Source organism: Oryzias latipes, chromosome 11, assembly GCF_053564925.1.
Source record: "Oryzias latipes strain Hd-rR chromosome 11, Olatipes_Hd-rR_3.1".
In the NCBI taxonomy this organism is placed as follows: domain Eukaryota; kingdom Metazoa; phylum Chordata; class Actinopteri; order Beloniformes; family Adrianichthyidae; genus Oryzias; species Oryzias latipes.
The window spans coordinates 21,168,109-21,185,292 of record NC_136247.1 but is presented as its reverse complement, the minus strand read 5'-3'; the positions used below and the strand labels follow the sequence as shown (position 1 = coordinate 21,185,292).

General features: G+C 38.5%; 1 protein-coding gene across 8 annotated transcripts in view; it reads right to left on the bottom strand.

The window, feature by feature from the left end:
* The window catches only part of trps1 (trichorhinophalangeal syndrome I), a 130,732-nt gene that overhangs the window by 54,581 nt on the left and 58,967 nt on the right, over nucleotides 1-17,184 (bottom strand). For all 8 annotated transcript variants that reach the window (XM_011480778.4, XM_078954978.1, XM_078954980.1 and 5 more), the window contains one exon: nucleotides 11,479-12,277. In XM_011480778.4, coding sequence (XP_011479080.1) covers nucleotides 11,479-12,277 — 799 coding nt within the window. The remainder of the gene's footprint in view (nucleotides 1-11,478; nucleotides 12,278-17,184) is intronic.

Here is a 17,184-nt window from a genome sequence, read left to right as displayed (position 1 = left end):
CAAGTTTTAGCAGCACCACTTGTGCTGTACTTGTTTACCATTCCCAAATGTTCCCAAATGAGAATAGATTCTTCATAATCAAAGAATTTGAACTAGGGAAGTAATGATTCGATTTAACAGTGATTCGATTCATTTCATAATTTGTGGCTGCCGATCCGATTCCTTTTTGATATTGGTTCATTTTAAACGATCCGATTTGATTCACAGACCTAAAATCATTTCACACTGATTTTCTGGCTATAGCCAAAAATTCAAGCAGTGTGACTTAGAGAGAAATACCTGGGTGCAGGTAAAGTTTTAGTTGTAAAGTTTTCTTGTATTTCTTCCAAGATCTTCAAATTTCAAATCCATTCACATTTTAGTTTAATAAAGTTCAGCCCACTGTTGTTTTTCCACATGGAAATCATCAAAAGGGAATATTACTAGAACATTTTAGCAAACTGTATGTATCATTCCAGTCCATTATGTGGACTGGAATGATGGACTGATCTTTTTTTGCTGACATCACATCTGTGTGTTTTCCACTGTGATGCACTTGGTTGGTTTTACGTTATAATAAAAGGTTGATTTGATCTAGTTAGATCGTAGGAATATAGTTTGATTCATTAATTATTTGTTGCATCCCTAATTAGAACTCTACAAAAATTTTCCTTTTGATTCTGTAGATTTCCCGGTGAGCAAAAACAAATGAACCTACACTGTTACACTATATATTTTCCGCACTAAGGTGTACTTAGTGAAGACATCTTTATGAAAAAATAAAAATAAAGTATGAATTTTGGTGGTGCTCAATTGGGGTGCGTTTTGGCTAAAGTCTGGCGATACGATACGAATCTCGATACTGTACCGAAACACATTTCCTTTCTTTTTTTTCTTCTTTTCTGATTTTGATTTTTTGATTTGAAATGGTTTATTTCAAGCAATTAAGTAGAAATAATACACATAGTTATTTGTTAAGTGAAGCTGTAGGGGTGAACTACATGTTTTCTCCTGTTTTTGTTAGGTTAAGGAGGTTAGTTTTTGTCTTTATTTTCCTTTTCCTTTGTACAGGTAAGATTACATGTTTCAGTTAGTTGGGGTTTTGTTTGTTATTTTGGCCTGGGTTCACCCTGAAGCCTTTTAGCTTAACTTTTAGTTCTTGTTGGTTGTTTATTTGTAAATAAATTTGTCATATTTTTATGGAGACATTCGTTTGGTGTTTTTTGTTACAGTTAAATTATTAGCCAAAACTTTACTTTTTTTATGTTATGCCGCCTCGGTGCCCCTAGACACAAAGGGGGCGTAACATAATTAATAATTAATAATGTTTTTTAAGTATGACTTAGAAAAAGCTCTACCTGAATTTCAATAAGTCTTTCATAGTAATAAAATTGTAAAATTCTGCTTATTTAATGATCACAATGTTAAGCACTGCAACTGTATCTTATATTTAAGTTGCTTTTACCAAAGCAAATTCACAGTGCTTTTATGTTGGTAACCTAAAATATAGAAAGTGAACAGTTAACATTGTCTGATTTCCACAACAAAATATATTTCAGTATAAGAAAAAAAATAGAATGATTGTGCCTTAACCAATAAGGTTCTAAAAGTATGATAAAGTAAATAAAGTGTTGTTTATTTTCAATAGTGCCTAATGTAGCTTCTCCAGTAGTTTTAAATGGTCCAGTTGCCTGAATGGTGCTTACAAAATAAAGGAGGGGAAAAAAACAATTCTTTCCAGAAACAATAAAGCGTGATGATGAGGCGGCATGACAGGATGAAGGAGACGCTTTAATGTGGCCCAGATGCTTTGTTTACGTGACAGTCTGCACTGCACCACTGCAGCTCAGCTTTCTTACACGCGGAAGTAAACTAGTGACGCTCATCGCCACGACGTTGGCCTTTTTTCAGAACGTTGTACACATCCCTCTGATCCATCGAATCGCTGAATTAGAATCTATTGCTGTGAGGTTCTGCAGAACTTTGGCCCGCTTTGACGACCGCATTTTAGCTGAGCTGCGTGCATTAGCTGTTGTGCAGCTGCAGTGCTTCACTCGTTCAGAACCACAATCTATGGGGTTTATATGTTCCTGGCAGCAACGTGGCACAGGGTTTCGGGTCAGTACCCTTCCTAGGTAAAAACTAAGTAGTGCATGTCTCATAACAACAAAACAAGCTGCTTCTTGCCGAGTTCTTTTGTATGGTTAAGAGCTGTTCAAAGAGGCTCAGTGGGAAGTGCTGCTAACTAGCGGTCGGAGTTTAAGTGGAAAACAAGAGTCAGACGCTGAAGGACACCCATAAATAATTACCGTAATTTCTGAGTTAAAAGCTGCTACTTTTGTCACAGGCTTTCAACCCTGCAGCTTATTCAATGATGGGGCTAATTTATGCATTTTTGTCCTTTTTTTTTTTAATGCATTTTTTCTAACGGCCGCTAGGGGCGCTCATGCAGAAATGGTAAGAGTGAGACATGGGGGGATACGGTATATGTGTCGAGGAAGATGCAAGTTTAATGGAAATTCCTGCTTTGTGTATGAATAGCACGAACAGACCCTCATCATGGAAAATGCAATAAGAAATGCACATGACGCAGCTTTCAAGTTAAAAGCAATCATAAAAAGCAGTGTGAAAAAATCCACCGTCACCACCGGGTTTGGAAAAGCCGGTCTGCTGCGTGATGGAGAGGACAGAGCAAGCTCAGGAGAGAATTTACCTCAGAGTGACACTGACAACGACAACGAAGGAGAGACTGAGAGAGAGCGTGGCGAAGAATATTTGACCCTATTCCAATCCCACACTGAGGAGGAAGACTTCCATGGTTTCAGTGCACAGGACAGGAGGAAGATGAAGAAAGCTCTGTGACTTTTTTTCTCTCTCTCTCAGTGACCTTTACGTTCATGCTTTTTTACCAGCCCTGTTGGTGCTGTTACTACCATATTGCTGCCGCGTCACAGGCACTGTTTGGAGTAGAGCTGTGACGGTGTGGGATTTTTGATCACCGCAGTGATGAAGCAGCAGGAGTTGCGGTGTCGCAGTTGATGGGACAGGGCTTTCCTCCAAGCTACTGTGCAGCTGGTGAAACAAACACCAATGAAGTAGGTTAAGATGCTTTTGTAGAAGGACAAAAGTGGTCTCTGAATGAAAATATTCTTCCTCAGCCCCCTAAAGAAGTTGAGTCTCTACCGGATCTTTTTCTGCAGCTCAAGGATGTTTGTGCAGTCAGGTCCACCTGTATCTGGGTTACCAGAAACCAAAACTAGTTTACCCTGTACATAGTTCCCACCGATAGCAAAAGAAATAAATTTAGTTCAACATGAGCCCTTAAACACCAGAGATATTACCTACAGTAATGTTTCCACTGTTTACGCAATCAACATGAATCGGCTGATTCTGATGCTGAGATAACAGCATTGTAAATTGGTTTTGCACCGACTTTTCCAGTGTAGAGTTTTGCATATCAGCGCAAAGCTGCTTTTCTCCGCTCTAGAATCTGCTGGAATTACGTTAGTTGTGTAAACAGTTCAAGCATTCGGGTAGTCTAAAGAAGGTTTAACTTCTTGGTTTTGATGGTGTAAAGGAGTGGGTTATTCTCCTTACACCACACGCTTTTCGTCGTCCCTGTAAATTGAGTCATTCCGTCTTGATATCAGCTCCTTCACCGTATTTTCATCTGCAAACCTTCCAATGGTGTCGTAAAGAATGTAGTGCAGGGGGCTCAGAACACAGCCCTGTGGGAAGCCAGAGCTGAGGCTGAGGGCCGCAGAGGTGTGCTGGCCCACTCTGATTTACAAAGTGGAATCAGACAGGAAGCATATGCAGGTAGAGTATGGAAGCCTCAAGTTGTTGAGCTTGTCCATCAGAATGGCAGGGAGTGGGGGGAATTAAACCTTGAGCTATAATCCACAAAGAACATCCTGAAATAGCTCCGCTGCTTCTCCATTGGGGAAGGAGCAGCATAGAGGGACCTGACTACAGTGTCCTCTGTGGATCCGTTTCCCCAGTAGGTAAACAGGTGCATGTCAAAGCTTGGGGCTAGTGAATGATGTAATGTGGCTCAGAACCCGTTCATAACCACTGGTATTCGTGCAGCCAGCCAGTAGTCACTTAGGGTGGAGATGTGAGATTTCTTTGGTAATGGACTATAATGGAGGATTTCAGACACAGTGGGACAGGACAGCGCCTGATTGTTCTTACTGGAATCTGCAGTCCTGTTCTGACGCTGTATAGCAGAAGTGTCAAATTCCAGGCCCAGTGTCCTACATTTTTTCCAAGTAACTGAAGTGAAAGTCCTTTTTGGCTAAACACACCTGACTCAGATAAGGCAGAATTTGAAAAAACCCAGCAGGATTTCAGCACTCGAGGCCTAGAGTCCTTTGTGATTAAAAGAACGCAATTGTTTCTCAACACTTTGTTGGTAGTAAACTGTAGCTTTGAGAATGTCCGAGAGATCTTGAGTTCGAGAAAAATAAACGGAAAAATTGTGGATTTAACAACTGCATTCTTAGACTAGCCAGCCTGCCGGATCTGCCACCCCACTTCACGTTCCTGCTAAGATCACCGGGATATTATGGGATCAGATAAACTGGGCCTTAACGCTGCATTTGGAGCAAGTTCCAATTCTTACAAGCTCGCTCCAGATGAAAATGGTATTCACAACACATAAAGGTGCATGTGACAAAACAAAACATTTATGAACAAATGAAGCACCGACTGGTAGAGCATTGTTACTGTTACTGTAACAGTGTGCACTACTACCAATAAATTATGGCCTTACATTAAACCGCTGTCTTGCTATTGTCAGGCATCATGGAGAAAATGATACTTTGCATGGTTGTTAACTGCAGAATTTTAAGATTTTTACAAAGTTATATGATTCCAACAAAATCACACAGAATGAAAGTGAACAAGTAATAGATGAGATAAATGCCCTTTTAGCATCTTTGTCTGATAAATTTTACTATTTCTTTTAGTTTCTGCTTTTATTTATTCATCAAGCCTGAATTCCTGAAACTTTACATTACCTCTGACATTATTATCCATTATTTCTCATATTTAGGGCATTTATATGCGTGAATGAGACGACCTTTCATCAACTGCAGAAACACCATATTGAGAGTCTATCACTCGAGATTTTGCTCACATTTATTTCATCTCAAATTCTCACCACATTTAAACAGCCAAATACATTTTAGGAAAAGAAAGTATCTTCATGGTAACAAATTTTGATAAAAAAAAACAATAGATGGACAAATGTCTCAACACAGCAGCAAAGTGCAACAATTATAGATCAAGTGAGTGAATTATTTTCCCATATTTGTAAAGCTAAAAATGAAAATGATTGATTTATTGTGCAAGAAGAAAATTACTTTAACCTCTGCTTCGGAGTGTGTGCGCCTTCATGTGTATGAGGCGTGCATCGATTGCTGTGTATCAGCTGAGTTGTCCTTTGACAAAAAGAAGGGAAATGAAAGAAAAAAAAATGAAATGAGAAGCAGAGAGACAGATCGATGCAGCGCAGAATAGAAACAGCAAGCAAGGAAACAAACACCAGTGCAGGATTGTGCAGTTCGGCTCTAAATGAGTACACACAAACCCAGGTGAAGATTAAATATCACATGCAGTTGTTGCTGCTTTTCTCTCCTTTTAATCTTTCCTCTTCTCTGTTAACCTGCTGACAGCATCCTCCCATCCCACGTCAATTAGAGAGTAAATGTGTATTTTGGCGAGATTCACTTTCACAGCATCACTCTCTGCCCTCAAAGGTCTCATTTAAATTGGATCTTTATGTGTTTGCCATGTCGTGCCCATATTTATTATTTGAGGCAATCCTCTGGCTTAGTGCCTCTCCCTCACCCCGCCCAATGATGGCCATACTGCTGCATTTCTATGCATGTGATACATTGCTGTTTGCGTGTGATAGTGTAAACCACAGAAACCTAAAATATTACTGTGCTGTGAGAGGAAGGTGAAAGATAGCAGCAGAGGCCAAATCTTATGAAGCTATTTAAGTAATAGGCAATGTTCAACTTCCTCTCTATTAAAATTCATATCTGTTCTGCTCTTTCCTTCACCTACACAGTCTTTTTTTCCTGTTGATCTCTTGCTGAATACATTGACTCTTTAAGCATATAAAAAAGGATACATGCAACAAAGAGAGGTGGTGTAAGTAAGGCTCATGAAATTCTGAAGAAAAACCATACAATACAAGATTTTCCCATATGGAGTGCATCTTTATAATAATGCAAAGCATTACATAAAAAGGTGTTTTAGGGTGTCTTTGTATATTTACAATGCTTTCAATTGATTTGATTCTCTCTTTTACGGTTTTCTGGTATAACACATCAAAACATGACCCTAAGTCTGACAAGGCATTGAAATTCCCCATGAATGTATTGTTTCAGTATTTTGATTTTTTTTTTTTTTTCCCAGCACCAAGTGTTTTTTCTTGTTACAGGGGGCAAAGTCTTGGGCCGTAGTCACAACTGCTTTTACAGGTGGGTGTGCAGCGGAAAACGGGCAAACCTGTATGGGGCACTTCTTAGACCGCTCGGTCAGCCTGACGAGTCAAAACCTTCAAGCTTTTTTTTTAACAGGCATGCTGTGGGCATCAGGTTGTAGTGAAAAACTAAAAGGATACGTAATAGGGCTGGGTATCACCAATAATCTCCAGAATTCACTGATTTTTCTGTTCTTTCGATTTAATTTACTTTGAATTACACGGTTTACACATTTAGCCAAATTTGCATAGAAACGCATTTATTCAAAAATGCTTTTAGCTGACTGGTTTTATTTTTATTTCTATTCTATGTTTATTTTCTTCTATTTAGTTTTGTTCTACATCATATTTAATTTGTTGTTTCTGTGTTTTTATTGTACTGTATGGTATTGTGTTTCATTGTTCAGCGCTTTGTGATTTTCTCTGGGAAAGGCGCTATATAAAGAAAACGTACTTACTTACTAGAAAGGTATTAATAATCTAAATATGTTTTTAAAGGTATTTGTATTAATACTAAACAGTTCACATACTGTAAATGTTATTATTGAAATAATAAACCAGTGAGATTGTTAACACCATACAGTGTTACTTTGTTTCTCAAATGGAGAAGCTCCAACAAAAATGAGCAGATCTTTAACATTGTAAAGGCTCTATAGTGGCTCAAATTGAAAAAAAGAAATGTTCTGCCTGTCCTGGAGGGCATTTCAGTTTGGTGACTAGGTGGAGCTCACGCTATAGCATTACAAGTTATTCCAGAATATTTGAGCTAAAACTGCTCTTTAGACCACAAAAACCTATTTTAGAAAAATGGTTCCTTAAAAGAGTTTGCAAAATTCAGGCCTGTGAGAATATAAGGCTGTTCATTGAGTCATTAATGTACGTTTAGGTCGCCCGAGCTTTAGTATTAGCTGACCTATGGGAAATTCCATTATACATTAGCATCAAGCTAGCAGACTTTGGATTTACTGCTGTTGTTAAAATAGCACTTTAGATTTATTAAAGTATATTAGTAATGCTGCATGAACCTTCCGATCAAAGTTTGATCTCTCAAAAATCTCATGAGAGTAGCATTAGGGGACCGTAAAAGAAAGACATAAAGATCAATCTCTACCTTTATGGATCAATGATTGATAGCTTGGATCGATTTAGATCGAATAATCCATTTTATTAACCTAGGCCTGGTAAGTAAGGGTAGGTGAGATGCAGGCACGTCGTATGAATATTTTTCACTTTGACCCCCTTCCCCCCAATCCTGTACAAAAGGGGCCCGTTGGTGCTGTTGAAGTGCATACCTTTGCTCGCTCCTTAGAAATTAGACAGCGTGTAGTTTGTGTGGGCATCCTACAAACACTTACTTATCAGCTGCACACCCCGCGCATGCAGCCAGTAAGGAGCCAGTACGCACCCCTCACTAATGACTAGAGTGTTGTGTACAGCGGCTTCACTCTTATGTCATAAGTGCATACATTAGCCTTAAAAGTAGTTCCTGAGACCCATAACACACCTACAAAACAATTATACATACCATTTTCATGCCATACAAGCCTCAAGAAAACTGCACGAGTCAGCTGCCCTCCCCTTAAGATCCAGACGTTCCTGTGAACGACTCTCCAAAAGCCCAGAAAACCTCAAAAACTCACAGCACCTGTACCGTTCAACCGCCCGTACATGTTTAAGTGACTACGGCTTTAGTTGAGCGAAGTAATTCCCACATCCATGAAGTCTGTAATAGAAAAAAAGTAATAAACTCAAATATTTTTTTTCAGTGTTCACATTGTTCTGAGGCTCAGTGGTAAACACAGGAATGACAAATTCTATGGGAAAATAATAATGAGTTATGAGAGTGTTTTAGGTTTTACTGTACAAACAGCCAAACCAAAATGAGCTCCCTGTTGAATTGATTATTTATTTATTTATTTTTAGAAAACACTAAATATGTATAAGCAGTAAGTAATTATTTCAATCTCTGCTTGATTGTTTTATGCAGTCAACGCAGCTGTTTTCTTTGTAAGCCATCACATTTATTTCGGATGCTCTACCTCCTAAAACAATAACAAATTCTAGAACTCTTGATTTTTATTATGGAGAAAGCAAGAGAGCAGGGATTGTTTTCATGCCTCATTAACTTGCCAGAAAAAGACAACAAGGAGTTTTTAGGAGCCTAATTTGTGGTTTACACATCAAGATAAAACCATGACCAGCTCAAAAATCAATGCCTTCCAACCTGTCAGCCAACCTGTCATTTCAAGGTATTTGAAAACTGGAATGATAACAATATCTTCCTCTTTTTGAATTTTAATTAATTAATTAATATTTTGCTGTTTTAAGCCCCTCACAAGCCTAAGCTAACATTAGTGTAGCAAAAAAGAAAAAAAAACAGCGGGCATAGCAGAGCAGTTTAGAGCCAGATGGCAGGTCAGATGAAGGAGATGAAAACGTACATGGATGTTTGTCTGCAAGTGGAGGATTTAGAACTGGAGCGGAAAAAACTCGATTTTGGCCCGCCCACAGCAGTAGCTGCGTCATAAGGCTGAGTTTTTTTAAATATCCGGTTTTCATCTGCTCCTGATCGACGTGATTTGAATAAATACTCAGAAACGCAGTTTTAATCTTGAATTGTTTTCTACATGTCCTTTATTATGAGATAAATGCTTCAAGAACATGTTAAAAACACCAAAATGGGAGTGAGTCTTTAACCCTTGTGCTATCCTAGGCACTTTACCAATTAGGAGTTGGGTCATCTAGACCCACTAGACCAGGGGTCGGGAACCTTTTTGGCCAAGAGAGCCATAAATGCCACATATTTTGAAATGTAATTTCGAAAGAGCCATACAATAATGTAGTGTCCCTTCCCCACACTGAGGCACGGAGACTTAACCTCTTTTAAAGTTCTTTATTCCGATTACTGCAGACCGCAACAAACGCCGTTCAATTAATTCAGCAACTCCTGAATCTCTCCCGCCGACACGAAAGCGCTTCTCCCAACTTTATATTCCCCTGCTCCCGCTGCAGCCCTCCCATTTCCCTTATTCGGCCCATAGCTGAACCCCATTGGTCCAAACTACCTAACAACAGGCTGAGCGACAGAACTGAGGGCCAATCAGAGCTCTGCTTGACGCGTTCAATGAACTCCAGAACTTTTAACGCGGCCCAACAGCCATCCAACTCAGTCCGCGACAATTTGTTTAAAACTAAATATACAAGTGAATGTGTGCATTTGATTTAATTTCAACATTTTTAAAGTACAATAAGTCTGTGGATTCTTTTTAATAACATTGTTATTCTGTTGCTAATAAATGATGAGTATTTCTCGTGGTAGTTTTGCTGATGGTCTAGTCTGGTTGATACGTGGTGAGTTTCTGCTTCGTTCAGGCGTTGAGACTTTAAACGTGATCGTAGGTCTGAATGTTCTGTAGATGTGACAAAGACGGCTCACATGCAGACGTGGAGCCAAACACACACTCACACGCCGCAGTGAGTGACGGGCAGCGGGTTTACGTTTTTACAATCCCTGCGCGATTCACCTGCTGCCTGTCCCCACAACACCTCAGCCCCACCCTCTGCTTTCTCCCTCACACATCCCATCCCCGCATCTGCGCGCTCTTTCTCAGAGACGGGAGCGCGTAGTTATAGGCACGGCAATTCACAGGTTTCAGGCTGGTACAAACTCTGTGAAATAATAGATAATAGTAAACTGATAGTTTTTTCTCCAAGCACCGCTACTACTGCGCGCCTCTGGCATCGCATCGCGCCCGAGAAGGACTGGTCTAATGAAAAAAAAAAACTATAATTAAAGATTTGTCTGCGAGCCACATGTGACCATCAAAAGAGCCATATATGGCTCGCGAGCCATAGGTTCCCGACCCCTGCACTAGACAGTGCGCTGAACCTTTTTTCTTTAACGATTAGTGATCTTCACTGGTGTCCATGGATTACATGAAATCTTTCCACCTTTATCCACCTTTGTCATGGTAGGGAGAACACATCAATGTAAGGGTGGGGTCATCTGGACCCCATAAGATAGCACAAGGATTTTAAAGGGATTTAGTGCGTAAAACTTTAAAACTGATAGGCGCTCTGGCACTGAACATTGCTGAAATTCTGTCTGCTTCCACATCTTCATCTGAGGCTGTTTTGATCAGCATCAGTCTCTCAGTCTGACACGGAGCCCCACCTACAGTAATGAGTAAACCTCTTGCATTCCCACCCCGCCCAGCCTGTCGGATCGCTGCCTTTGCCTCACACAGACACAAAAATATACGTATAATATCCAACAAGCCACACCCCGGTCTGAACAAAGAAGCCTTAGACTCAACATGTGCATTTCTACGCCTATGTACGCCAGCATTCTTCCACAACACTACCATTCACACGTGTCCATGTCACCGAGCTGTCCCACTCATGCTTTTGAGTTTTTTCTGATCTAATGGGATCAAAGGAAATGAGCCCTGTGGCGCTGGCCAGCCACAAACTATTCCTGCCAGTCTGTGACATCACCAAGGAATGAAAAGCACTGCAGTCCATAAAATAGGGTGAGGGAACTGAATGACAGGTAATACTCATGGGAACTGCCACTTTCCTTCCATGTTGCCATACCAACATGCAACTTTCTCAGTCACAGTTTTTCCCGATGAACAAAAACGAGAAGTGAAAGCAGCTCATGGGGGACATAAAATAGTCATGAAATGATCCCAAAACTGATGAATGCATGAATGTATTGGGCACGCCCTTTAACATTTTACTGGCAGGAGCAAAGTTGCGTAAGTTTTCTAAATATGATAAAAGAGGAAAACAAACTGATTCAAAGAAGAGATGACTTAAAGACGAATTAGCAGAGGCAGCCTGACAACTAACAGACTCAGAAAGGGAAAAAGCAAAAATAAAGCCTTAAAGGCTTTTCTTCAGAGCTACAGTGAAACACTTAAGTGTGCGGGTAAATGAGAGCAGGTAAAAGACAAACCACTGACAGGTGAAACAGGGGTGCATGCACATGTTCTACTCACCCGCAACAGGGATTGGGACTCCTCCTTTGTCGGCCCTCCTTTTCCCTCCTGTGGTCCTCCTCCACCACCACTCTCACTTCCTCCTCCACCACCTGTGTACTGTTGGGGTGCAATTTGGCTCTGCTTCTCTGCTCCACCTCCACTTGGAGCATTTCCTCCCGATCTTCCTCCTATTTGGGAGAGCTGGGACTCCCCCAAATACGACTTAGTATCTCCCAAAAATGACTTGGTGTCTCCCAGGTAAATCATCCCAGGTAAAGCCACGCCCCTTTTCTTCTGTGAGGCATCGTGATTGGGCGAAACAAACGATAATGAGAGGGAGGAGTGGAAAAGGGACGGGGTACGACTTTCCGCTCCTCTGTCCACTCCTTTTTCAGGCCCCATTTGTTCTTTTGGAACCCAGAGTAGTCCGTGGGCCTGCTCGCCCCCCCTCTCTCCCAGTCCTCTAGCCTCCCCAAGAACCCAGCCCTTTTCTCGCTCTCTTTCTTTGTCGTCCCCCCTTTCGCTTTTTACTGCCCTGCATGCCTCCTCTCTGCCTCCTTCTGCCAATCCTCCCTCAGGTGGTGCGAGAGAGTAGAGGAGGCGCAGGTCCCCCTTGCTTTCTTCTTTAATGGCTAAGGTAGAAGGAGCTGAGCAGCCATTGGTCGAGAGCGTCAGCGATGGAGTCAGCGTGGTGGGCAACGATCCCGACGCGGGAGTCGAGTCGTGACAATGGGAAGAGTTGAAATGGTCAAGAAGTGCAGATGAATCGGGAGCCGTGAAGTCACAGTGTCGACAACGACAACACGCATGGACACGCCTGCAAGAAGAACACAGCATTAAAGTCTCACTTACCTAAGGACAAACACGTAAAGGCCCACTACGATGAAAACTATCTTTTTAGTGTTATTAGCATGTTCTCGTGGTATTAATCTGATGATGGAAGACATATATAAAGAAAATTAATCTGGGTATTTTCTTTTTTTCAAATTGCCTAAAAACGGCATTATCATAATGAAAAGACCAATCGGATCACTTAAAATAGATCAAAAGATGATCGGTGTGGACTTGATCAAATACTATAATTGAAGCTAGGTAAACAGATTTTGAAATCAATCTTAACTCACTGGAAAGTATCTGTCTTTATCAACTATCTTTCAGTTCTATAGGTAGCGAGTAAAACTGCTCACAATCTAAAGCAACGTCACCCAAAAAAAACAAGTCAATGAAAAAAAGCACTTGGTTTTTTCAACCACAAGGGCAACATTTCATAGAGTTTGGAGCCAACAAGTGACTCACCATCCAGCTGAATTACAATAAATGACCTATGAATAGTGAGAAATATAAATGGATCTGAATGACAAGCACTGAATAACCCATCAAGAAACCACCTTCATTTCCTGTTGGCAAAGCCCTGAATAATCACCTCTACATCTCAGACACCACATTGGGGTTTTTCCTGGCACAGATGCCAGCAGCGGTGCCTCTTGTGTGGGCCAACAAGTGAAATCAATAAACTATTTATATTGCAATCTTGAACTGCTGTTTATGGCTGAGATTGATTGGGTAAGTGCAGGCAAAAAAATGTACACTGAAATAGTATAAGAAATGTTAAGAGGGTGCTGTCAAACACAGTAACACCAACAAAACAGACAAAACACACTCTAAAACTCCATTTAATTAGGGTTTTTTTGTGGTAGTATGAAACCAACCATGCTAAAATAGGATAATAAGTTGGTAAAGTGACATAATTTGCTCAAAAAACTACTATATTATTCCTTTGACTTATTTCCAATGATGGCGTGTTATTGATTTGCAACATACATTTTTCAGAGCACCCAAGATTTAAAAAAAAAATATGTTCAAATGTAGGACACTATAAAGAGCAGGGGGGAAAATCCCTTTAAACAAATCTCTATGTAGCAAAGAAAAAAAAAAAGAATATTAAATTATAAGAATCTGACATTTACTTAACTAGGAAAATAAAACTCTTGACATTTAAAATTACTGACCAAGACAGGCAGCAGTTAGAGAAACACTCACTGCAGCGTAAAATTTCAAAATAATATTCACGAATAATACCTAAAATAAAGCTCACATAGATGGGCACCATACACAAAAAATGAGATTATGTGCTTAAATAAAAAAAAACCTAAATATAAATGGAATCATTTATTTTTGCATTTTATTAATTGAAAAACATGTTAATAAGTTGGTGGAAATTCCAACTACATCACCTATTCTTGCACTTTTTAATCAAATTGTTATATTATAACACAACTTTAGCAATTAACACACATATTTCTTATCACCAGCATCAAAAGGGATATTTGCATTAACATTTAAAGTATAAAAGTATTAAAAAAGCAACACTTCAAAGCAGATTGAATGCTAAGCTCTCTGTGCTACTCTTCAAAAAAAGGCTGTTTCTGATGTCAGTCAGTGAGCTTTTTCTTTTCCATTAGGCTAAATGAATCCACACTGGGAGGATTGAAATCCATGAGAACTTCAAAAGAATATTAATAACCAAATCAAATAACGCACAAAGAGAGAAGCACGGTATTTTTTTTATTACATTCTAAATAGTATTTCTGACCTCTACAGCTTCACGTTTACTTTAAAAACCCTGTATGTTTTTCTGTCAACGTCTTATCTTTTGTTAATTATCTGGTCCAAAGGCAACAAAAGTAGTTTAAACACTTAAGGCAAGTCTATAGAGAGTCATAGACGCACCAAGCCTCAATTTAACTCAGATTAGAATTTATAATAGTTCTATTTTAGCATTTAAGAGTCCATGTCATACATTTCAAAGAGGTTAAGTTAAGTATTTGTGGAATTTTTATTTTATTTTCACATCCTCAAATTACAGTAAGCGATGAAATAAGCTGATAAGCTAATTTGTTTATTTCGACAGAGGGGAAATAGCATTATTATCTATTTTTGTTGGTCTGTTCATCTCTGGTGATGTCCTATCATTTACATTTCATCAAACAAACAGGTGGCTATTGTTTGGCAGGTTCCAAAACTTTAGAAACTATTTTTTTGAGAAGCTTAATCAAACCAAACATTAAATTAAATAAATAAATAAATACTCCTTACAGGGTTGTATTGTCTATCATAAGTCATCAAAGTGTACTTGTTTATTCTGTTAACTGCATTTGCCACTAAGTTGCTCTGTTCTGTATTAAAAACCTTATATAAACATTTACAGCTTTGTTATTCTAACTTGTGGAAAATGTTGGCTTCCTTTACATTTTCTTTAATTTAAGCTCCAAGAAAAAGTTTGCTAAGTGCCTGAAGGGTCAGTTGTGTCCTTGTTGGCCTGCCTTCTACCACTCACTTCTTCCCTTTTTTGTGTTTATCTGTTGTTTTAGGGGTTGTTTTCTAATTTTGATCCCCCTCTAACATTTTATCTTACATTTTAGTTTTGACAAAAAAAAAAATCATCTCTAAAACTACTTTTTATTGCTTGTACTGGGATAAATTCAAGACAGCTTTAATGCTCCATCTGGTGTGAAACACATACAGATGCTCTGCAACCCCATTGAGATAAATACATTGGAACAGTTGAGGGATAGGTAAAGGCTCGATCGTGTTATTTCATAAAGAAAATAGATATCAGCTGAAGGAGGATATGGACCTATATCTAATGTCTGCAGACATAACAGCGAACAGAACTATATAAACTTTATTTAAACCCAGTAGAACAGGGGTGGGACTGTATAAGTTCGCTTCCTTCCACTCCCTTTCAAGCAATATTTAAATTTTATGTCTAATTATTCCAAGTTTGATTAGTTATTGTATGAATGTATAACTGATGATTGTATTGTTTTTGTGTATTATTCCTATTTGATTGCTTGAAATAAACCATTTCAAATCAAAATCAAATCAAATCAAACCCAGAAGAACAGCTGTTAATCAGAAGAAGGAATACCAACCTTGGTCATTCGACAGAATATGGACCCTTTTTTATTCTATTTCACAGCATTACCTTATTATAAAAAAATAAATAAAAACAATAATCAAATAATAAAAATGAAATAAATGATTAATTAATTATGGAAAATAGTGAAACTGATTGATTTCTAATGATATTACTTCACTTGCTCCAAAAATTGACTCATTATTTTTCCTAATGTAACATAATTTTGCACATATTTTAACTTTTGATACTTGATCAAACTTTGCTAAGAAATTTTTTGAAACAGTGTTATGTTTATTTTACCGATATAGTATTATTTTTATTAATCATATACATGACTTTTATAAGTAACATAATATGCATATACAGTATTTTGAATAACTGATCTTCATTTGCCATGTTGATTTCTAAAAGTTATTCTTTTCCATAATAATTTAAGTCATTCATCTTTGTCATGTGCTTTAGTGATACTTCAGGATTCTTAATTCTGTCTGATAAAAGTTATGAACCGGATAATGATGAATAATGTAATAAAAAGGTTACAGTAGAACAGGGGTGGGATTATATGAGTTCGCTTCCTTCCACTCCCTTTTAAGCAATATTTAATTTTATGTCTAAATATCCTAAGTTTGATTCGTCATTGTATGAATGTATAACTGATGATCGTATTGTTGTTGTGTCTTATTCTTATTTGATTTGAAATAAACCATTTTAAATCAAATCAAATATGGTAGAATTGTGAAATAGGTTAGGCATCTGCATTGATTATGTGCCATTTAGCAGTAACTTATTGATCTTGCACGCCTGGAGCGACACAAGCATCAGATCTGAATTTTTTTTTGCTTAACAAAAAAGCGTGATGGTGCAGATCTATATTATCTCCTCCATTTTCTCTTTTTTTTATGTGGTTAAAATGGCTTAACAGCTGGTCCATAGCTCTTAACTAAACAGCGATGGTACAGACTACACTTAAAGCAAAAGGAAAGTTCCAAGAGTTAGCTGAGCTGTGATGGTTTGAAAAACTGGATATCTGAATGTGGACACTGGATAAGTGTAACATAATATTTAAATACGAAGAAAGAATTTGGATCCCACATGGAGCTAAATGATAATAGCAAATTGATCCTTCGAGATTTTTAGATTCCAACATGATTTTTCTTGGCTACTTTTAGCACCGTCTATGTTTACTTTGACACAGGATGGTGACAGAAATAATTGACTGATCTGCTTGAAATGAGCTGTAAAGACTGAAAACCCCATAATGGAAACTAAACTAATTTGCATCTGGACTAAACGTAGGAATTGAGTCGCACTTAAAGTTAAGATTCCTAGATGCAGTGAGACCAACATCTAATGATTACAGTCCTCCAATTTCTCCAAAAGACCAATTATATGGAGTGAAATGAAAGTGGTTCAGCGTGTGCTCCAAAAATTACATTGCAAGTGTAGCTATTCTTTAAAAGAAAGCCTTGCTACCAATCTGTGATGTTTGTCTTTGAATTTGTGAAGTATGTGATTAAGTAAAAGAGGATTTCCCATCAGAATGTCTAAATCAGATCTGAAAGCATCTTTAATTTTTAGAAGAAGAAAAAAAAAGAGGCTACTGCTACAAATGACTGTACTCAGTTACCATTTCTTGGATGATGTAGCACATAAAAAAGAGAGAACTACAGCTGCACCAAAGCAGTTGATTCTTAATCATCTTCCTGACATGCAAATGGAAACTTTTAAGGCAGCTACCTTTTATTTGTGGATAATTAATCAAAGACCAACTGGAATATTGCCTCTTTTAACACCCAGCCTCA